Source organism: Nematolebias whitei, chromosome 7 (genome assembly GCF_014905685.2).
Source record: "Nematolebias whitei isolate Nwh7 chromosome 7, NemWhi1, whole genome shotgun sequence".
Lineage (NCBI taxonomy): Eukaryota > Metazoa > Chordata > Actinopteri > Cyprinodontiformes > Rivulidae > Nematolebias > Nematolebias whitei.
The window spans coordinates 26,126,132-26,150,328 of NC_056504.1; the positions used below are offsets into that span (position 1 = coordinate 26,126,132).

The 24,197-nt window shown below is 42.4% G+C and overlaps 1 protein-coding gene across 1 annotated transcript in view; it reads left to right on the forward strand.

Annotated features, from left to right (window-relative positions):
* Positions 1 to 24,197, forward strand: part of padi2 (peptidyl arginine deiminase, type II) — a 64,903-nt gene that overhangs the window by 20,233 nt on the left and 20,473 nt on the right. Inside the window, exons 3-5 of the mRNA XM_037678695.1 lie at positions 13,099 to 13,168; positions 13,367 to 13,428; positions 13,798 to 13,915. Coding sequence (XP_037534623.1) covers positions 13,099 to 13,168; positions 13,367 to 13,428; positions 13,798 to 13,915 — 250 coding nt within the window. The remainder of the gene's footprint in view (positions 1 to 13,098; positions 13,169 to 13,366; positions 13,429 to 13,797; positions 13,916 to 24,197) is intronic.

Below are 24,197 nucleotides of genomic sequence, written 5' to 3' on the forward strand. Positions count from 1 at the left end.
TTAAAAAATCATTACACTGTTTCACAGTTAATAAAATTGATTAGTTCACTGCAACATCTAAAATGGTTTGAACTAAGACACTTTGATTATCAACATTTGTAAAATAGTAATGATAATAAAAAGAGAGTGTTCTTTCACTTGATTTTCAAGAAGGAAAGTCTCAGGATGGGTGAACCTGTATTTCTGGATTCAAATCAATGAAATGACAGTTTCTGTCCCACAAGGTTCTTAAGGTCAAGGGTTTTGACCTTAGGCTTAGTTTTGACATCAGGTTAAGTTCACTACATATGTATATGAATGTATATTCATGCGTATGTATGTATGTATATAGGCGTAGGTATGGGTATATATATTTATGGAAACTTACTACAAAGCCATGAATATTTTAAGTTCTTTATACATATGTATTTTGTTGCTGTGTTTTGTCATGTTCTTTGCAGGTGAACAGACAGTGGCCGGGTGTTTTGCCGTGTGCTCTCTTTGTGTATATTTCTTATATTTTGGAGTCTTACTTTGTCTTTTCTTTCTTTCTATCCTATTAAAAAACAAAACAAAACAACAAAAAAAACCCTACACTAGATAATCACTAGAATAAATATTTCATAATAATGGTGTGGAGAGGATGGCTGTAAGGGGAGAAGGGAGGCCATCTATAAAAAATAAAATAAAAAAAAGAGGTCCCTGGCACGTCTCCTCGGGGTGGCTGCCACTCGGCAGAAGTCGTGAGATAATCCGTTCCACAGAACAAACTTCCTCAGCAGTTATAGGGCATTCGCCGGGTGGAGCCACAGCGAGGCGTTGTGGCTCCGACAAGAACTCCAGCCGAACTCCATCAGAACCAGCTTCAGAACTTTCTCCAGAACTGAACTTCTCCCAACTAGAACTTTATGAACTAGGAAGTGTCGACTTTTAAAGAGTTCTGCTTCCGGTCACTTTTGGGAAGTCCTGATTGGTTGAAAGAACCAACAGGGGTGTGGTTTTAGTGACGTCATAGGGTCATTACAAGTCAGAAAAACAACGGAGATGTTTAGGAACAGTTACAGACAAGAAAATATTTTGGAGAAATGACAGACTTACAGGTGCAAGTTTTCTTGTTTCTGTCTGAGAGGTTTAAAAACACGACAGTTCATTCCAATAACTTGCTTCGGACTTTCTCCGACTTTTGACCGACATCACTCTCTCATTTCAGACAGAAGATCAAAAATGCATAATTACTTTGTAACAGACATTTAACTTGATTTCTACTTTGAATGAGGATTAAAAAATCAATACTGTTTCACAGTTGATTTAAAATGAGTGGTTCATTTCAACATTTAAAATGGTATGAACTAAACACACTTTTGATTATCAAGATATTGTAAAATAGTAATGATAATATGAAAAAGAGAGTGTTCTTTCAATTGATTAGTTCAGGATACAATTAGAAAGTCTCTTGATGAGCTAATTTGTATTTCTGGATTCAAATCAATGAAATAACAGTCCCTGTCCCATGAAGGTCTTCAGAGGCAGGTTTTGACCGGAGGCCGAGTTCACTACAGATCCCCCTTTGGAAATCATCGCCTGTCCATGTGGATGAATTCCAACATGAACTTACGCCTCCGAATGTCCTTGAGCTTGATGTAATCCAGCAAGAGGAAAACAAAAGTCAAAGAAGGTAATCCCACAACGGTTTAGGTAATTCCACAATGTTGTTGGTATTGGTGTTGTTGGTAATTCCATAATGTTGTTGGTAATTCCATTGTAGCAATGCTTTAACCCCTTAAAACAAAGTCTGTAATCAATTGGAAAAAGTCATATAATTGTAGTGAACTTGACCTGATGTCAAATCAATGACCTTAGGATCATATGGTCAGAAACTGTCATTTCATTGATTTGCATCCAGAAATACAGGTTGATCGATCCTGAGACTTTCTTTCTTGAATTAATCAAGTGGAAAAGACAATTCTCTATGATCATCACTATTTTACAAATGTTTTGATAATCAAATTGTGTTAGTTCAAACAATGTTTACATGTTGAAGTGAACTACTCATTTTTATTAACTGTGAAACAGTAAATAATGATCCTTAATCCTCATTCAAAGAAGAAATCAGGTTAATATGCATTTCTTGATTTTTCTGTCTTCATTGAGCAAATTTGTAAGTGTGTTAGAGTTCAGGTTTCGGTCAACTAGAAAGTTTACTGAAAAGAAATGTCATGTTTAACTTTTACAGCGAGATACAGGAGAGGTGGCTCCACGAAGTCTGGTTTAGCCATGATATCTTTCTGTCTGTTCTTAAACAATTTGAATCTTTTCCTTGACTTTTAATAACACCTTACATCACAAACCACACCTCTGCGTTGGTCCATCCACCAATCAAAAAGCTCTCAAATGAACCGGAAGTGACCCTTCATAAAAAGGTTGGCACTTCCTAGTTCAAAGAGAAGAGTTCCAGAAGAGTTCTGGTAGAGAGTTAAGCTCAGTCTTGAAGCTGCTGTAAGCTCAGTCTTGAAGATGGAGCAGTAGTTCGAGCAGAGTTCAGGAGTTTTGGAATGCAGAGAGTTTGGGAGTTCCTGAATGCAAAACGCAGGCATTCATGGATGCTGCTAAACCAATCAAGCTGAACCAGAGACGATTTTGGGAATTATAACTTCTGTTTGGATAACCTCGCACGGCTCTCGAGGTATTTGGCTGTTCTCACTGAGACGCTGAACAGTGGTTGGAAGTGAGACTCCACGCCGGAACTGATCTATCTTCAGAAAAGGTAAAAGTCGACCTTCACCAAAAGTGTACTGTTGGGACAAGCTGATTTCCGAAGGAGCGTGCACGTTCTGGTTAAAACAGACAAATTCCCTCACACATCTCTCTGTACGATAAATCTCAATTTTCTATCTTTAAACTCTCCTTTCTGCTAGAAAATTAATCCAGATGTTTTCATTAATGTCTGTGGTGAAGCAACGGAAAATCATGGCCGTATGGTTTTCCTGGTTGTAAAGCTGATTAATTATGTTGTTGTTTTCATATTCTGCCAAATTAATGTAAATGTGTGATGTGTTAAACTTGATTCTGTTAATAAATGACCCACTCGCTTGGTGAGTCAAAGATAATTAACGTCTCACGTCCACATTTCTGTTAAATTCAAAGCACGACATCATCCAGTCCAGAAAGATGAGTGAAGCCGTTTAATGTATGAATATATCTCAGGATATGTCATACTACATAATCCACAATGATAAATCCACAACGATTGGAGGTGTTGATTGATCAGCATGCAGAGGGGTTCCCTTGATTGAACTGCAGAGGCGACCACTGGATGAAGATTGGAGACCCACGTTGGAGTTGTAGGTCCCTTCAGCGAAGGTTGCTGCTAATGGTTCCCAGTGGGTGCCATTCTGGTTCTATGTGGTATGCATTTATGTGGTTTTAGTTGGGCTTATGAGTGGGACTTTACATAAGACCTTAACCTATATGCACCTGGTGTGTAAGCTGTCATGGTTTAGATCAGCTAAAGTTACCAGTTTAAAGGTGGGTCATGCTGAAAAATGTTCATATAGGGATTTATACCTATAGAAGGGCATTCCAAACTATTTTTCCATTCCTAACTTGGTTGAAGTTAGATTTACATGGCAAAATACAGTTTGGTTCAATTGTCTGTTGTCCTTTTAGACGAACAACTTGAGGTTTGGTTTTGGTTTTCCCCTAAATGTTTTGGAGTCTATGGCGAGACTCAAACTGAAGGATTAGCTAGCCGCCCCCCGAATAAGATTGTTTGAGTAGGTTCGGCTTAAGCGTTGTGAGACCAATGTAGATTATGGTACTTAAGGTAGCATTAATCTACATTGACTCCTCAAAGATTGCATTTTAACAAATTAACTGCATGTTGGCATAGTTAAAGTCCTCTTAGTCTCTAACTTAAATACACACAAAATTCATTCTTGCTTGGGGTGTTCAGAAACAATACCAAAAACCAATTAAACGATGTCTCAACATCGACAAAAACAGTGACTAAGCAACCAGTAAAACAACGTTTAAACATTGACAAAAGTAGTGATTAAGCAACTAGAAAACGACGTATCGGTGCGTCACTCACTCTGAATGTCAGATTTGATCACTTTATCCCGTCAGGTAACATTACCCTAACCAACGTCACCCCCCCTTCGGTCATGGGGGACCACGAACACGGGTGAGGATGTCGCTCCATGAGCTAAATGTAGGTCACACTTGAGTAGTTTTGGCTGTTTGCACAGCTGAAAGAGGACTTTAAGGCCTGGATTGGATTCCAGGATGGCTTCGGGTGGAGTGTTTTTCTCTGGGTCAGTCCAAGACAGCATCGCCGAGTGTATTGTAGGATCCAACTTCTGAAGTTGGATGATGTCTGGGTCAGTCAGCACGGGTTGTACAGAGACCGTGTTGTCAGCCGGCTTGGCTGTAGCCTGTGCACGTGTGACTGCCATTACCTCGGCTGTAGGTTGTACTGGCAGAGTTGCGAGCAGCCAGGAGGGGTCAAAGGACCTCTGAGGGCCATCCATGGCTCTGTCCTAAATAGCTGGTTTATCTGTCCCCGACGACAGTACAGCATCTTTGGTGTGGGATCCTTGGATCTCTACACCTTGAACTACCAATGGTAGGTAGTATTCAGTGGGTCCTGACTGTTTCAGCTCGCAGAGGAGGCTTTGTATTTCAGTCAGAGTCGGGTTCAACTGTTGGGTGTTTTTGGTTCCACATGCTTTTGAAGGATTACTTACCAGGACTGTGTTCTGTCGAGAGGTCCTCGGTGCCTTCTGCAGTGCCTGCTGTTGGGCTGTCTGTGACTGTCTCAGGAGGCATGAGTATTGGCAGGGGTTTGCTCACTCTAGCCCACATTGTCTGTGTACCATAATCTATAATCGCATCAAAATGATTTATAAAATCCTGGCCAACCAAAAATGGGAATGAGTCAACCATAGACACATATACTGGTTGATATAGTGTCATCTCGCCAACCTGCATGTGAACCATAGCTCTAGCTGTCAAGGTTGTCCTCGCCTCTGCGAGGCCCTGCAGTCCTATAGCACATTCTATGAGAGGTATGTCCCTGTGAACACCGTTAGCGGCAGTCCTGAGCTCCTCGAACAGTTTGGCTGACATAATAGTCATGTCTGCTCCACCATCCAGTAGGGCTTCACGTGTGAGGACTCCTTCAAGTGTGATTGACAGATAAGCTTTATTAGCGACCCCCTTTCTGATCAGGTTACACAGGAACCTTGTAGATTTTGGCCAACGTTTCTTCACACGTTTACCTTTACCCGTGTAATCCTGGTTTTTCCGAACCGTTGGTGCAGTTGTTGCTGCTCCTGAGAGTTCGGCTTTTGACGGGCTTCCGTCATTGATGTATGAGATCACCCCCACACTGTGTGTTGAGGGGCTCTCATTGTTTGTAACAACAAGGTTCTGGTGGCTGTCTGAGACAGCGGCAACTTTGTTGTTTGTGTCACCCTGAACCATTAACACAGCTATTGCTGTTTCTGAGGTTTCAGTTTGTGACGGATTACCGTCGGTGACGTGTGATTGTACCCCCCCATCTCAGGTGAGGGTGTGTCAGAGTTTACAACAACAGCGTCATGGTGACTGTCTGTGACAGCAGTAACGGTGTTCTCTGTGTGCTCTGACTTATCAGCAATGATATCGCCAAACAAAGCGTTAGGTCATTTGTCCGTGGCAACACCATCCAACCAGTCCAACAACCAACGCACCCTGTGTGTCTCGTCTGAGCTCAGAGGATTGCGGTTCTTTTTCTGGACCTGCTGCTGTTTCTTTTTCGTCTCAGGCTGTTCAGCTCGACGTGGTGGGGAAACAGTACCCCCCCTTTGGGGTTCCCCGTGGGATCCCTGGTTGTATGGGTCACTTTTGGTGCCATACTTTTTACCCATAGGGTGTTCACCTCCCTTCTGGTATGATCGTTCATCCTCCGGTTCCTTGGGAAACCGTTTAGGATCTTGCCTCGTTCCTGTAACCAAAATAAGCCTGCAAAATCCTGGAATAATATGCCCTGGGGTGCTCATTCTTACCTTGTACGACCTTGTCGGCGGCTGGATACCCGCCAGGTCCCGTACAAGGTGAATACTCTTTCATAAGAGCAGCACATAACAGTCGGTAATCCTTTCTTGTGGCATCAGGTTGACACTATGAAGAAAAACACCGTCCTGGATGAAGTGAGCCTGATCAAACCTACTCTATCCTCAACTGTAGCATTAGAATAGCTTCTTAATTGGAAGTCAAGGTTGTCCAGATAGGCCTTAGTGTCAGTTGAACCCAATGGCCCTGGCTCAAATCGATTGACATATTTTGTAATTTTGTGCAACTCCGAAATTGGGAGCAAAGGCTGTTTTATCGGTATCGTAGGAACCAAAATTGTACGTGGAGGTGTGTCGCTAGACACATGAGGAGGTGACGGAATGGGATTAAGAGCAGGAGGTGCAACAAAATCCTTCTGAGGTGGCGGTGGGTGACCTGGACTCTGACCTTGTTCGTCTTTGAGTTCTAGACAACCTCGCCCCACGTCAGAAATCTCATTTGTTGCTACGGCTAGTTTTGCCTCACAGGCTTTCAAGCATTCCTGTGGTGTATGACATTCACTTTGTAAACGCACGCCTTGGTCGACCAACGCCGCTTTTTCCAATCTGCACTCGTCCAGAGCTTTTGATGTCTGCTGCAATTGTTGTCGTAGCGTATCGTTGTCCGAACGCAGTGTTTGGCACTTAATCTGTCCCTCCCTCATCTTCTCCTCATATGAGTGAGCTTGTAATGACAGCTGAGCTTGTGAGAGCTCTCTGTCACGTTGTAACATTCGCACGGGTCTCCTGATCAAATTTAGACTGTGCCATGAGTTTGAGGTACTCCTCTTTTTCGCTGTTTAACTTCATTTCAAGGTCATCAGCTCTGTTCACCTCCCTATAAAACGTTGTCTTCAATAAAAGTGCTAACTTAGCCAGCTGATCAAAGCTTGACTTTGTTCTGGCTGTAGAGGTTACACCCTCTGCAACATCCTTCAGCTCTTACAATAACTCTTTGGAGTTCATGCTATCCACCTGTACACCATATGGATCTAAGGATTCTGTGAGCAGCACCAATGCTCTCTCTAACCAATCTATCACACAAGGATCAATATTCTTTTCTTTCACATCTGCCATGGTTATTCAATGTTTAGCACTTATCTGGTTAACCAGTTTGCCAACTTCAGATATTTTAACGGGTAAATATTTATATTTGTAGTATGTCATATAGGGATATATATTCATACTTTTCACGAGTTCCTCATCTTTCTGACTGTGTAAATGTCGTGCATTGAATTTTAACAGAAATGTAACGAGAGACGTTATTTATCTTTGACCCATCAAAATGAATGCGGTCATTTATTTTCAGAATCAAAGTTAACATCAAACATTTACATTAATTTGGCAAAATATGAAAATAATAACAGACAAGTTTCACAGATAATAGACTTCAATCACACGGCGGTGATTGAGGATTTTGCTTTAGATATTTCTAAAATATCTGTACTGATTTTAAGAGAAAGCAGAGTTTAAGATGGAAATGGATATTTATCTTACAGAGAGATTTGTGAGGGAATTAATCTGTTTGACCAGAAACGTGCACGCTCCATCAGATCTCAGCTTGCGACGGTACGCTTGTCGAAGTAGAAACCGTTACCTGGTTGATGATAAATCAGCTCGGTATAGGATCCTTCCTTGACTCTTTCAGCGTCTCCGTTGAGAGCAGCTGAAATCCTTCGAGAGTCGTACGAGGTTGTTCAAACAGAAGTTATAATCCCAAAACGTCTCTGGATCATCCTGAACGCGTTTGCATCCAAGAACTCTGAACTCCTTTCATCTCCTTTCACTCTGTGTGGAACTCTCAGAGCTCTGCAGCATCAGACTCTTTTTAGCTCCATTAATCTTCAGCGTCTGGCTTCAGACTTCAGACTCTGTGCCCTCTCTAGTTGAACTCATTCCTGAGCGCAGCAACTGCAGCAACTAACAAACTCCAGCAACTTCATGAACTGGGAAGTTGCCACATTTTAAATGGGTCGACTTCCGGGTCATTTGAGAGCTTTTTGATTGGTCGATGGACCAAAATAGAGGTGTGGTTTGTGATGTAAGATGTTATCAAATTCGAGGTCAGAGAATGAGATTGTTCAACAACAGACAGAAAGATTATTGCAGAAAACCAGACTTCGTGGAGTCTCACTCTGCTGTATCTTCTCAAATAGTTAAACATGACATTTTTTCTCAGTAAACATTTTAGTTGACCGAGAACCGACCTTTAACATACTTACAACCTGGCTCATTGCAGACAGAAAAATCAAGAAATGCATATTAACCTGATTTCTTCTTTGAATGAGGGATAAAAATCATTACTTACTGTTTATGTAAAATAAAAATGAGTAGTTCTCTTCAACCTGTAAGCATTGAGTGAGCTAACACAATTTGATTATCAAACATTTGTAAAATAGTAATGATCATAGAGAATTGTCTTTTCTGCTTGATTAATTCAAGAAAGAAAGTCACCAGATGGCTCAAACTGTATTTCTGGATGCAGATCAATGAAATAACAGTCTCTGTCCATCTGATCAAGATTTGAGGTCCGATCAGGTTCACTACATATTCAAGTGAGCAGTGAGTTTCACACACTATTTTAGCTCTGGATTCACTCAATAGTACTGTCATAAGTCAACTTATTCAAAGGAATGAATTGTAAGATTCACCCCAATGCATGAATATTTTAAGTAAATGCCTCCTTCTGGCAGTGTTACTTAATGTGCTTATTTCCAACAGATACAAGAATCAGGCTTCTCAGTGTACATTTACTCTAAAGCACTTAAAATAAAATAAAAACTGCAATTTTTCTAAAAGTCTCACAGCAACTGTAGTTTTCAAACACTTTTTAAGCAGTTCTATAAACCAGAAATTCGCCATTGAAAACAGTCACTCATAAACCAGGCTGGATGAACAAAAAGAGACAAAAAAATTAGGAAATTATCAGTCCCCCTTCAGGAAAACTGGTATACTCCTCTTTCAACAGCAGGTGGTGGTGTAAGTTTATTTATACCAGCAGAAGTCTATGACAACTTCCTGTGGATTGTTCCGTTGATATCCAGTGTTAGCCGTTAGCCAGACGTAGCATACGGTCGAACACGGTCAAATCAGCATTTTCTGAACGGATTTAAAGCTTAAAAGTGGTGTCGTTTCAACAAGCACGACTTTTTGCATGAAACATGAGTTTTGGGAAGAGTGGCAGGCTTCATTTAGCAATTTTAAACACAGAGGAGGCTTCGGTTGAACCGAGATACATTTCCTGGGTCACGTGACTCCATAGACACGCGAGCAACGGGGTGGGTTTTACAAGATTTATATAGAGATAGACATATATATATAGACATCTATACACACACACACACACACACACACACACACACACACATATATACATATATATACACACACACACACACACACACACACACACACACACACACACACACACATACATACACACACACACACACACATACACACATACATATACACATACATATACATACATATATATATAAATTAAAACTCTGATTAACCAGATTCTACAAAAACATCTAGATTTAAATTTTTATAGGTTTTCATCATCATTTGATGTATTTGCACTCATTTTGTCTACTTTTAATGTTCATTTTAGATGTGTGGTTTTCTTTGTTCACATATATACATTCTATTTTTAGCTTTGCTTTAAAGTTCTTGTTTTGTGATTTGTACATTTGTGGGTTAAAATAAAGTTGAACTGAAGGTCGTCTCTTTTCTTTAAACGTTTGAGGGAAATATTCCTGAGATCCAATAGTTTTGTGTCTTTTTATGATTTTCAGCTGAGTTAACAGTCATTAAAGTGAAAACAGGATTTCATGATGAGGCTGGCACCGTTTATTTTATTATTTTTTTAATCCTCAACGCTCTGCTGGTCTCACACGATCCTCTCCTCCGGAGACAGGACAGGCAGGCTCATCTTCCCAGCACCGAGCTCAGCTGTTGACTCGCAGAGGCCGTTCTAAGACCCCAGCCGCGAGTAATCATGAAGGCCTGACCCGCGCAGACAGGCGGACAGAGACGGGTCTGCGACGAACGGTGGAAGCGATTAAAAAAAAACATTTTACGTGTAATAAAATAATCATTTTTAAATCGCTTCTGCAATTTTTTTAAAAACATTTTTTGTATAAAAACTAAATATTATTTTATTTAAAAATCGCTTTCACCATCCGTCCCAGACTGTCCAGTCCGCCTGACTGCCGGGCGGGATCGGGATTCAGCCTCCATGATTACGCACGGCCGGGGTCTCGCAATGGCCTTCTGTGAGTCCCCATCTCCAGCTTCGCAGTGACCAGCGGAGCTCTGAGCACACAAGGCTGGTATCCGGAACCCGAGCCTCCGAGTCGGCACATCGAAGGATCTTCCGCGGTGGCCAGCAGAACTCGGAGCTGGGGAGATGACGCCCTGCCCGGCCTGGCGCTCCAAGGCTCCGGGGGGAGGATTGGGGTACACCAGCAGAGCTCCATCCAGCTTGCTCTTGTAGTGTGCTAAAAGGCTCAATTAGCTTCAGCTACACTACAATCATATTTTAAATTAACGGGTTCTCTCTTTTTCAAGCTACTTTAGAGATATGTGACAGAGGTACTGTGCGTAGATGGTTTAATCAGTGACATGAGACGTTAATTTTCTTTGACCCATCAAAATAAAGTGGTCATTTATTAACAGAATCGAAATTTAACATCAAAACATTGTACACTTGATTAGACTGATCTGCTTCTGATTAATAAAACTTGGCACGTTTTACTTAATAAAAACAATAGACATTTCTGAAGATATCTGGATTAATTACTGGCAAGATAGAAGAGTTTTAAAGATGGGAAATATGGAGGAGTTTAAAGGAAATATGTGGAGGAAGATGTATGTCTGTAGACCAGAACAACACGCTCCTTTCAAACGCAGCTCGCCGTGGTACACTTGTAGTGAAGCTCGTGACAACTCTTTACCTTGGCAGAGGATGGGTCCACTGCGGTCAAGAGGTCCCTGGCACGCTACCTTTCAGCGTCTTCTCAGGGCGGCTGCGACTCGGCAGAAGTCGTGAGATACTCCGTTCCACAGAACAAACTTCCTCAGCAGTTATAGGGCATTCGCCTGGTGTCAGAAGAACTCAGAGGAACTCAGAGGAACTAACTGTTCCAGGAAGTGTTGACTTTTAAAGAGTTCTGCTTCCGGTCACTTTTAGGAAGTCCTGATTGGTTGAAGCAACCAACAGGAGTGTGGGTCTAGTGACGTCAAAGGGTTTTTACAAGTCGAGAAAACAGCAGAAATGTTTAGGAACAGACAGAGAAATGTTTTGGCGAAGTGAGAAACACTGCCGGTGCCAGTTCTCTTATTTACAGTCTGAGAGTTTTAAAAACACGACATCCTGTTCTAACAACTTGTTTCTTGACTGTCTCCGACTTTTGACCGACATCACTCTCTCATTTCAGACAGAAGATCAAAAAATGCATAATTACTTTGCAAAATAGACATTTAACTTGATTTCTACTTTGAATGAGGATTAAAAAATCATTAATACTGTTTCACAGTTGATTTAAAATGAGTGGTTCACTTCAACATTTAAAAATGGTATGAACTAAACACACTTTTGATTATCAAGATATTATAAAATAGTAATGATAATATAAAAAAAAGAGTGTTCTTTCAATTGATTAGTTCAGGATACAATTAGAAAGTCTCTGGATGAGCTAATTTGCATTTCTGGATTCAAATCAATGAAATAACAGTTCCTGTCCCATGAAGGTCTTCAGAGGCAGGTTTTGATCGGAGGCCTAGTTCACTACCCTCTGAATTATGTTGTCAGCCACCAAGCACAAAAAATGCCAGCACATCAGCATTAGACCAAGATGTTGTCAGTATAGTTTTTAAAATCTTTAAAATAAGTCCAGCCGCTGCTCCAGTCCGAGAAATTGCAAATGGCAGATCATTGTTTTGAAAAGTTTCTGAAGAATCCAGTGACTCCGCCCCCGACTCCGCCCCCGACCAATCAGTTACCGACAGTGTTCTGACGTCACGTTTTAGTACCTCTTCGTTCGGGTTAGAACCACAGAGCCAAGGGTACTGAAAATAGTAACAGGTGCTAAGTACCGGTACTAATGGAAAAGCCTCAGAACCGGGCCAAGTAGGGTCCAGCCGGCCCGTACCGGTACTAATGGAAAAGGGGCATAAGTGTACCGGAGGTTTGAGCTGGTGTTGAAAGAAGCGTGCTAATTCTGGTCAACAAAATATATATATCTTTCCTTCATCCATCTCTACTTTTAAACTTCTCCATTCCTTCCTTTAAACCTTTCTATTTTGCCAGTAAATCAATCTAGATGCCTTCAGACATGTTCGGTTGTCTTGTTAGTAAAGAGTGCCAAGTTTTTATTAATCAGAACCAGATCAGCAAATCAAGTGTACATGTTTTGATGTTAAATTTTGATTCTGTTAAATAAATGACCACATTTATTCTGATGTGTCAAAGATAAAATGGCGTCTCATGTCACTGATTAAACAATCCTCACAGTTAGCTCGGTCACATGGCATTAATTTAACTCGAAAAAGAACCCGGTGTATTAAAATTTTTAGTAGTGAAGCGACAGTTAAGCTGTCTCCCCACATTTCACTACAACATCTACAACTGATTACCTCCTGAACTCATCCCAATTCAACATGGTTGCTGCAAGAAAGCAATCGTAGATTATACAAAAATGGCTATACCTCTGAATCTGACAGATAAGCTAAAATTTGTTGTCACAATGGATATTTCAAGCTCTAACAGGTAATGTAAGTTTTCACAATATTGTATGTTTGTGCAAAAGGTTATTTTCAATATTTGATCACAATAGCTATAACTCCATCATTTCAAAAACATTAGATTGTCCTAGGCTTAGACTCTGGCATGAAAGGAGGTAGACAATATATATTGCTTCAACTGCTTCAAGAAGTGCTATTTTTTATAGTTCTGGAACGTTACAGTAAAATAATTTGTCATTATCTTTACATGAAAAAAAAAAGCCTTTTATTTTATCAGCTCTCTGTCCAATACTATAAAGAGAATAAAGAGGTCTTGGGGAAGGCAGTTCTGCACCTGACAGCTGTTGGTGAGTTAATTCATTAAATATATTAAAACATCAGCATTTATTCATTGACACATTAACTATGTATTTAAATCAATCCAGTGTGACTTCATTTAATATGTCAGTCTCTGTGGATTAGAAACAATAGAACAATGTTCGTACTGTCTCTGGTAAGTTTATGCAAAAGCCAAATGCCATAAATGAGATGTGTTTGCCACACAGAGATCTCTCTGGATGTGGATGCTGACAGAGATGGCATTGTGGAGAAAAACAGCCCTAAGAAGGTAATTCTCTAAGCTCCTTGGATAAAAACTCAAATTTTGCATCTTTCAAACAATGATTTAACCTCCAAATGCCATAAACGAGATGCAAGCAAAAATACAAAACTCGGTTTAAAGTGTCACTGTACACGTTTTTCAACTTATGCTGTCCTTTATTTTTCTGCACAAACATGAACAGAACACAACCAAAGGTTAAAGTTTGCCTCAACATACATCATTTACAGTCTAAATATGTCATTTCAACAAGTCTCTTTAAAATTTCTTTCTAATGATTTTTGTAAAACACTTTACTACAAAACTTTTGCTTATAGATTTTTCAGCAGCCTTTAAATCCAGCAAATTGACTTGTCTCGTTTGGTTAAAATGTACTAGACGTCCTGGAAATGGGGGCCCAATGGGCATGGAGCTGTATTGTTGGTTAACTGTGACTGTGAGCGGATCTACAGCAAGAAACCGGACTGTGAGGACAACCACATTTCTAAAGTGTCAGGTAAAACAGTATCACTGCTGACCCGGTTTAATCTAACAACTTTGATACTTTTTGATATCATTAATGAATGTCTACAACTGTAGCAGCCCCCCAGGTTTTTAACAAGATTCAGCGCAGTCTCGACGGGTGTTTTTCCAGGTTCTTTAATTTTTCTTCCATCAGGATCACCATGATCACCTGGTCACCATGATCACCGTGAAAACTAAAATACAAGCCCTTCTCAAAAAATTAGCATATTGTGATAAAGGTCATTATTTTCCATAATGTAATGATAAAAATGAAACTTTCATATATTTCAGATTCATTGCACACCAACTGAAATATTTCAGGTCTTTGTTTTAATACTGATGATTATGGCATACAGCTCATGAAAACCAAAAATGCCTGTCCCAAAAAATTAGCATATCATGAAAAGGTTCTCTAAACAAGCTATTAACCTAACCATCTGAATCAACAACGTAACTCTAAACACCTGCAAAAGATTCCTGAGGCTTTTAAAAACTCTCAGCCTTGTTCATTACTCAAAACCGCAATCATGGGTAAGACTGCCGACCTGACTGCTGTCCAGAAGGCCATCTTTGACACCCTCAAGGAAGAGGGTAAGACACAGAAAGAAATTGCTGAATGAATAGGCTGTTCCCAGAGTGCTGTATCAAGGCACCTCAGTGGGAAGTCTGTGGGAAGGGAAAAGTGTGGCAGAAAACGCTGCACAACGAGAAGAGGTGACCGGACCTTGAGGAGGATTGTGGAGAAGGGCCAATTCCAGACCTTGGGGGACCTGCGGAAGCAGTGGACTGAGTCTGGAGTAGAAACATCCAGAGCCACCGTGCACAGGCGTGTGCAGGAAATGGGCTACAGGTGCTGCATTCCCCAGGTCAAGCCACTTTTGAACCAGAAACAGCGGCAGAAGCATCTCACCTGGGACTGCTGCTGAGTGGTCCAAAGTTATGATCTCTGATTACAGTAAATTTTGCATTTCCTTTGGAAATCAAGGTCCCAGAGTCTGGAGGAAGAGAGGAGACACAGAATTCACATTGCTTGAGGTCCAGTGTCAAGTTTCCACAGTCACTGGGGTGCCATGTCAGCTGCTGGTGTTGGTCCACTGTGTTTTATCAAGGGCAGGGTCAATGCAGCTAGCTATCAGGAGATTTTGGAGCACTTCATGCTTCCATCTGCTGAAAAGCTTTATGGAGATGAAGATTTCATTTTTCAGCACGACCTGGCACATGCTCACATTGCCAAAACCACTGGTAAATGGTTTACTGACCATGGTATTACTGTGCTCAATTGGTCTGCCAACTCTCCTGACCTGAACCCCATAGAGAACCTGTGGGATATTGTGAAGAGAAAGTTGAGAGGCGCAAGACCCAACACTCTGGATGAGCTTAAGGCTGCTATCAAAGCATCCTGGGCCTCCATAACACCTCAGCAGTGCCACAGGCTGATTGCCTCCATGCCACGCTGCATTGAAGCAGTCATTCATGCAAAAGGATTCCCGACCAAGTATTGAGTGCATAACTGAACATGATTATTTGAAGGTTGGTGTTTTTTGTATTAAAAACACTTGTCTTTCATTGGTGGGATGAAATATGCTAATTTTTTGGGACAGGCATTTTGGGTTTTCATGAGCTGTATGCCATAATCATCAGTATTAAAACAATTAAAGACCTGAAATATTTCAGTTGGTGTGCAATGAATCTGAAATATATGAAAGTTTCATTTTTATCATTACATTATGGAAAATAATGACCTTTATCACAATATGCTAATTTTTTGAGAAGGACCTGTATATACAAACATTTAAACATAAAACATGTGCTCATAATACAAACATTTAGATACAAACAAAAACGTACCTCGCTGCTTTTACCGGGGGAATGCAAAGCATAGTTTTTCTTAGTTTCCTTTACACAAAACATTTGAGTCCTACTGACAGTTGTTTTTTCATCCAATAATTAGTGCAATGATTGCCTTCAGCTTTTATAAGGCTGGCCCTTATTAGCTATGGCATCCCGTAAGGTACAAAAAAAACTCATTGAAAACTACAAATACAATGAAATAAAAACAGTACATTTACAACCAAACACAGTCAAAACAGACAAACATATATAAACAATCTGCACAGTTTGGAAATTCATTTTTAAATAATTTACAGTCCATTACAAAAACTAAATGGTAAATGGTAAATGGACTGTACTTATATAGCACCTTTCTATCTTATTTCAAGATACTCAAAGCGCTTTATACTACAATCTGTGTCCTCATTTACCCATTCATACAGCACTCTACATCGCTACAAAGCTAATATTTAGCACTAGTACTAGTTGCTAATACTAGCAACTAATAAGTATTTTTTAATACAAGTCAGAGTCAGTCAGAGTCAGAGATTCTTTATTGTTGTTCGCACCACATGTGGCACATGTGGTGGAATGAAATTATGTACACAGGGTCCCAGTTACATCCAACAATAAAAATGTAAAAGAAAAACAATGATAAGATCTAAGATATGAACTAAGAAAAACATCAACTAAAAATACACTAAGCACTAATAGCATAAAAAACATTACGTCAAACAGCAGCACGAACATGAGCATGAGTCTGTGTGAGCAGATGAGCACGCATAAACACATCAACATGGAACAGATCAGCAGCAACATGATGTGATTTTTCACAGTGATTATTCAGGTTAGAGATTCATGAGTCTAACAGCCTCAGGGTAAAAGCTGTTCATCCAGTCTAGTGGTTCTACACTTAATGCTCCTTAACCTCCTTCCTGAGGGGAGCAGGGTAAAAAGTGTGTGTGCTGGGTGAGTGGGGTCCTTCATGATGCATGTGGCCCTTTTCCTGCATCTGGAGGTGTAAATGTCTGTGATGGTGGGGAGACTGACTCCAACAGTCTTCTGTGCAGCCTTCACCACTCTCTGCAAAGCTTTTCTTTCTGCATCTGTGCAGCCTCTATGCCACACGTTGATGCTGGAGCACAGGATGCTCTGATTATTCAACTTAACTCTTAACTTAACTCAGTGCTTCTCAATTATTTTTGGTTATTCCCCCCCCCACACACACACACACAGGAAGAAGTAAACATTTTGCGCCCCCCCAACTCTTCGCCGCAACTGTAAATAGTATAATTTGTCTAAAAAAGTGTTATAAATACACCTCTGCATAACAATGTACCCTTATTAACATTAAATAAAAAAGAAAGAAATATAGTTCAACTTACAACAAAGATTATTAACATTGTTTGATAGTCTATAACAGAAAAGGCTTAAAGTGCATCAATTTGCCTGAAATTAAAAAAATATATATCCTTATTTAAACTGTAAACATTTTTGACCATTTGATACTGAACAATCAAATTAAATACAATCAATAAATACAAATAAATTAAAATTGATCAGCAACATTTTAAGTCGGGCGTGTTATATAAAACACTTTGACTTACAAAAATGAATAAAACAATTTGTGCAGATTTTTTAAATCAAAATGAGGAAGTCAGGATTAATGTATATAATGAGCACGTTTTGCAGTACACAGCTTTTTGAAGCGCAGTTTGAAACATGATTCTGCAGCTCTCAGCTCCTGCTCAATGTTTAGCTGGACTGGACTTGGTCTTCAGTGCCAGCGACAGCAGAGGAGTCGCAGAGAGCGCAAGAGTGAGCGGGCTGGTGTGTGTGGGTGGGTGGGGGTGGGGGTGGGGGGGTCCCGGAGAACGCGCTCACAAGAGTAGAAACTGACAAGTTGTTTAATGACAAAATATATTTTGTTAGCAAAGAATAGAGTCCTAACATTTGTTATTATAACAAATTAAAAAAACATCAAACTTGTGCTTTGACAATCGATAAAACGTTGGTTACGTACTGTAACCCCAGATTCTATGAGTATAGGCGTAGCCCTTTAAGGCTGTCGCTTAGTGGGTTTTATCCCGTCATGCGAAGCATCACACTGAAAATTTAGTCCACGCCCACCTGCTGTGTGGGCCCCACCCGGTCCGTATAAATTACGTTAAGAGCAGGTAATAGGCTCCCAAATAGCTTTTCTTCAGCCACTTAGGAGCCAGTGAGGCCCAACGCTTAAAGGGCTATGCCTATACTCATAGAATCTGGGGATACAGTACGTAACCAACGTTCTATTTCGAATAGGCTTCACCCTTTAAGGCTGTCACTTAGTGGGTTAAGGGTGAAGCAGATGTGGTCCTCGCCTCACTGGGTCCATTCGAACACCGTATGAAGCGGAAGCTTGCCCAAAAAACGTTTTGTCACTCAACTCCCCATGTACGTAATTACGCATTGTGTAATTATGTGTACCATGCACAGACGCATGTTGTGTAACTATACGTTCTGAATGCATGAACGCCCCGGAAACTTTCAACGGGGAAGAAAGATGTTGAGAAGGGGGGGCTTGAAACAACTGATTCATGGCTGAACAGTATGAACAGATTAATAATAACAAATGAACTGATTATAATCAAATGAACTGACTGGTAACAATAGTCATGAACTGATTAATGACCATAGAACCAAATAACAGTTACAACTTGTGACTGATAACATCTCACACTGTAATGCATGCAGACAGATCTGAGTAAAACAGAGTTCCATAAAACAACAATAATCATTCTGTTAAAACACTAAGGACAGAATGTGTCATGGAACGAGTCGTCACATCACGTAGATAAAAGCGAATAAATGAGCAGGGTGTTGACCACGTGGCCGCAGTGCAAATATCCTGCATTGTCATACCATTATGCAAAGCAGTCGAAGATGCGATACCTCTGGTCGAGTGCGCCCTGAGGTTGACAGGAGGTTCTAAATCTGATGCTCTGTAGGCTTCAGAAATGGCCTCACACAACCAGTGTGACAGGTGCTGGGTGGATAACGAGGAACCTGCAGATGCATCTCTATAATGCACAAACAGATGTTAAGTTTGACGCATTGCAGCTGTGCGCACTATGTAACACGTCAATGCCCGCACAGGACAGAGAAGATGGAAAGATGCTTCTTCTTCTGATTGTGTGTGTGTGTGTGGGGGGGGGGGGGGGGGGGGGGGAAAAACCCGCGTGGAAAAAACCCTCCAACGATATCACTCTTAATTTAAAAGGCTTGTGATGTTGTGAACCTGATTCAGTAGCTCAGATGGAGCCATGATCAGGGCTCGCAGGACCAGCGTTAAATCCCACTGTGAAGCAAGTGGGCATGGAAACAGGCCTGCGTCTTTAACACCTTTAAAAAACGCTTCATCAGCGGATGATTAAAGGCTGTTCTGACCCTGAAAACCTTGTGACAGGAAGAGATGGTTGTAGCATATGTTAATCGTGCTGAACGCCAGATTTCTGTCCATCAGCTGCTGCGGAAGGACAGCACACCGTCTAGAGGACATGAAGTGGCCTCTACACCTTCTCTATACACCTTTTACAAAACGTTCCATCAGAGGATGATTAAAGGTTGTTCTGTCTCCGACAAATTCGAGACAAGATGAAAACATGGCTGCAGCATACGATAATCGTGCTGAACGCCAGATTTCTGTCCATCGACTGCTGCAGAAAAGGACAGCATGTCGTCTAGTGGACATGAAGTGGCCTCTACGCCTTCTCTGTACACCTTTTACATAACGCTTCATCAGCGGATGACTAAAACTGTTCTGTCTCTGAAAACATCATGACAAGAAGAAAAGGCTGCAGCATACGTTAATCGTGTTGAACGCCAGATTTCTGTCCATCGACTGCTGCAGAAAAGACAGCACGTCGTCTAGTGGACATGAGGTGGCCTCTACGCCTTCTCTGTACACCTTTTAAGAAACGCTTCATCATCAAATGATTAAAAAACTGCTCTGTCCCCGAAAATTTTGTGACAGGAAGAGATGGCCGCAGTGAACGTTTTACTCGTGCTGAACGCCAGATTTCTGTCCATCAGCTGCTGCAGAAAGGACGGCACACCACCTAGTGGACATGAAATGGCCTCTACACCTTTCTCTGTACAGCAGCGCTGAAAAACTGACCACTTGATGTGAACAGCGCTGTGGTGGTTGTACCACGTGAATCCTGAATCGTACGCACTACATCTTGAAAGAGATCCATCCTCTCAAAAGGATCCGCTCAGTGGCCAGACCAAAGGTGCTGGCCTATTCTGATTAACTCCTGATCGCTCCTCCCACCTGGAGGAGAGCGTCCTCCCTCCACGGCAGGTTCCTCGAACGCCCCGATAACAAGTGTTGTAGGACTGGGGACCATGATGCGTTCACGCACTTGGGACAGAAGAGCTGTCAGTCCCTCCTCTGGAGCTCAGTTCAGAAAACCGTGATATCAGCGGGAGTGAGGGAGGTGAAGAAGCATTACGACCACAGGCTGTGAGCAAACGTGTCCACCCCTAGCGGTGGATCGTCCCGTGGGCTCCATGATAATTAAAGTTGACATTGAGCATTCTCTCGTGTTGCAACAGGTCCACAGCTGCTCGCAGGATTTCTGCAGCGTCTGAGCCATCAACTCTGGATGGAAGGTTCCCGGTCCCCGTGTCGCAAAAGACCGTCTTTAGACATCACATCCGTCCCCTGTTCAGAACACAGGAGATGTACCCTACTCCGATTGAGAGCAGATTGGGTGTGTCCCACACAGCATCTGTCTCACAATGTGGCACATGGGTTGAGCGCATACATCTCCTGCCAGTTATGTATGTGTGAATTAAAAAACCCTGATGATTCCGCAGCACAGAGGCAAAGTGAGAAGAAGTCTGAAGTCATGCTGTTCCATCCCAGTGGCTCACTCATAAACCATGACATTGACCTTTTCTCTCTAGCCCCGCTAGAGAAACAAAAGGTCACTAATCTGGGGGTGATAATGGACCCGTCCTTAAAACTCAACAGTCACGTAAACATGATGGTCAAATCCTGTTTTTTTCAGCTGAGACGGCTGTCTAAGCTGAAACCTATACTCTCCAAAAAGAACCTTGAGACAGTGATCCACGCCTTCATAACATCTAGGCTTGATTACTGCAATTCACTTCTGTTTGGAATCAGTCAGTCCTCCATTGCTGGTCTACAACTGGTCCAAAATGCTGCAGCCCGATTTTTAACTGGTACAGACTATAGAGAGCACATCACGCCAGTTTTGGCCTCCCTGCACTGGCTACCCATTCACCTTCGGATCCAATTCAAAATTCTCATGTATGTTTTTAAATCACTGAACAGTTCCGCCCCATCCTATCTCACTGATCTTCTGCAGCCATATGTCCCATCGCACTCTCTGAGGTCAGCAGACCAGATGCTTCTCTCAGTCCCAGAAACCCGTTGTAAGCTCAGAGGTGACAGGGCTTTCTCTGTTGCAGGTCCACGACTGTGGAATGAGTTGCCACTGAGTGTCCGGCAGGCTCCCACACTCTCAGCCTTTAAGTCTCACTTGAAGACCCACTTCTATTCTCTTGCCTTTAACACGGTGTGATTTGTTTTGTCTGTACTCTACACTGTTGGCCATTTTAGTTAGTTTCTGCTGCTATTGTTAGGACGGTACTTTTCTGTGGCCCGGTTTGTGTCTGTTTCCCTCGTGCTTCCTCGTTAGTTTCCATTGTTGCCACCTGTGTCTCGTCTCAGCTGTTTGTCATCATGTCTCGTCTTCTCCCTATATTTAAGCAGTCCTATTCTGTCTTGTTCTTGTCGGGTCGTCTTCGTTGGTACTCTCCTTTGGTCTCCTGAGTCTTGTCCTAAGTCTGTCCTGAGTCTTCCTGGTCCCTCGAGTTCCCCGTGTCTCTCTTGTCGCCTGAGTTCCTCGTGCCTTGTTCATGTAAGTTTTGCTGCCCCGTCAGCTTGTTTATTTTGTACTTTTATTTACCATTAAAATCTATTTTTTGTATATCTGCCGAGTTGAGTCCCTGTTCTGCACTCTGGGTTCGCTGCTAACCGCAAACTACGACAGCTATTTGTATCTGTATTTTTATTTTATGTTTTCCTGTCCGCTGTGCATGTTTGTTTTCTTCTGTACAGCACTTTGGTTGGCCTTGTTGCTGTTTTAAGTGCTCTATAAATAAATTTATATGGTATGGTATGGTAAGTGTTGATTCACATTCAAAAACCCCGTGTGACACTCCAAAAACATTTAAATGAGCTGCTGTGTGGAGAACCACAGTGCCCCCACAGCTCATTAAATGTATGTGCCTCTGTGAAATCTGACATGTGCTGACGGAAACAGCTGATGTCACTCTGCCGGTTTCATGTGAGTTGCACTGCTGCCACCTGTCTGTAAAAACTGGTCAGCAGCAACAGATGTCCAGATAAAGCAGAATTCTCCTCCCTGCTCTGTGCGGCGGCTGCAGAGCAGCTCGGCACATTAATGGAATGTTGTTTCTCACAGTTCAAAATTGACAAATCTAGAATAAATCTCATCTTTCCAGTTCGTTGGGACTAGGGAGTGACGAGAGAGGAACCCTGTGTTTTCCTCTCCTTCTGAGACTCTGGAAATTACATTAATCAGAATTTCCTGAGCTTCTGCGAGAGGGGACGAGATCTGTTCTAGAAATGACAGAAAACGTCAGTAGAGTTCCTCCGCACCGGGGTTTGAGCTGTACTGCAGCGTGAATCCCCTGATGAAAACGGTTCGCCAATCCGTCTGGAGCGCGCCTCAATGCCACTCATTTATAAAGTTATAAAGCGGGCACGCATTTATACTATGGGCTCACATGCATGCTGATGTGAGCTGGTGTGCGCTTAAGGAGAAAGAAAAAATGCGCGCCCCCGAGCATGCAAATCGTGTGCGTCTGCTGATGCTGCTGGACACGGCTCATCTGTGCTGTGCCCACGTTGGTGCTGCTGCTCCGTGTAAACGCTCGGGGAGCGGGTGCGTGTATGAGCCGACGTGCACTGAAGAGTCGTGTGTGTGCGCCCTCGTTGATGCGACGTCTTAAGCGAGGATTGCCGCGGGAGCGCGTGTTTGACGCTGGTGCGGTCAGGAAGCAGCGCGTGGCATCGGTGCGGCGAGGTTACTACTGGGCTTGTTCTGCAGAACACGTCATTCTTGGCTGCGAATCACATAAGCTTTTGAGTGATTCCACGAGCTGCAGTGTTAATTCAGAAAACCTTCTTCGAGGATGAAGGAGCAGAGCCGTTGTGAGGCTTGTGAAACTGTTGACGCCGCGGGAGCGCGCGTTTGACACCACTGCGGTGAAAATGCGTGTCGCTCCTGCCGAGTGTGAGATACGTTATTGGGCTCGTACAGCGGTCTCTGTAAGGATGGTACCATTTGCTGTTTTCTGTTTGTGTCTGTGTTTCCCTAGTGTTTCCTCGTCAGTTTAATTGGTGTCACCTTTGTCTCGTCGCAGCTGTTGTAATCACGTCTTGTCTTGTCCTTGTATATAAACCTCCTGTCCTGTGTTGTTCCTTTGTCGGGTCGTATTCGTTGGGTCTTCATGTTTCCTGCGTCTTCTGAATTTTCCCTGAGCTTCCTGAGTCCATGTAAGTTTTGCTGCCACGTCAGCTTATTGTTTTGTTACCTTTTTTATTCATCATTAAAATACTTATTTTTGTAATCTGCCGAGTTGAGTCCTGTCTGCACTACTGGGTTCGTTCCTGTCCACCTGATCCTGACAGTCTCACGTTTACGTTGACGTGAACGGCGGGCGCTGAGAACTGCATGCATGCTCTCATAATGCAGAGCCTTATAGGTGAAGGCTGCTCGTGCCGCTGGAGCACGTGTTGGCACCGCCGGCAGTGAATAAAACAACCTTAAAAGGCTCATTCGTGAGGAGTGTGTGTAATGGAGCCGCTGTCAGATCATCCGAGCTGACAGTCTGGTTAAAAGACACTTCATCATAAAATGATGTTTGTTTCCACATCGTGTCATCTTACACACATCCAGCAAACCGACACCTGGTCATCTTCCCCTGAGCTCCGTGGTTTGTTGTCCTAGAAGGCCCCCTGTTGGCGGAGTCCGGGAAAAGTTGAACTTCCGGATGCCGGGGACGTCTGATGGGAGGGAGTGGCGTAGCAGTGCTGGGGAGATGTTGTGCAGCCGTGAAGCATCTTGAAAGTGATCTCTCATTGATGAGGGCCCTCCAACAAAAAGCTTCTGCAGCTCCCCTGAGAGGGAGGTGGAGTGATGAGCCAGGAGAACCTTTGGGACCTCGTCCTCCAGCTGCAATGCGGGCCGGCAGACAGCAAAAGAGGCGCACCGGTTGGGGATGATGTCAGCTGCCCTGCAGAGGGAGCATATGTCTCCTCCCGCCTCTGAACGTCTACGCCAACAGCGTAACGTGTTGCTCGCTGCGGCCGTCTGGAACGCATGCTGGTGAGTTCAGTTGGA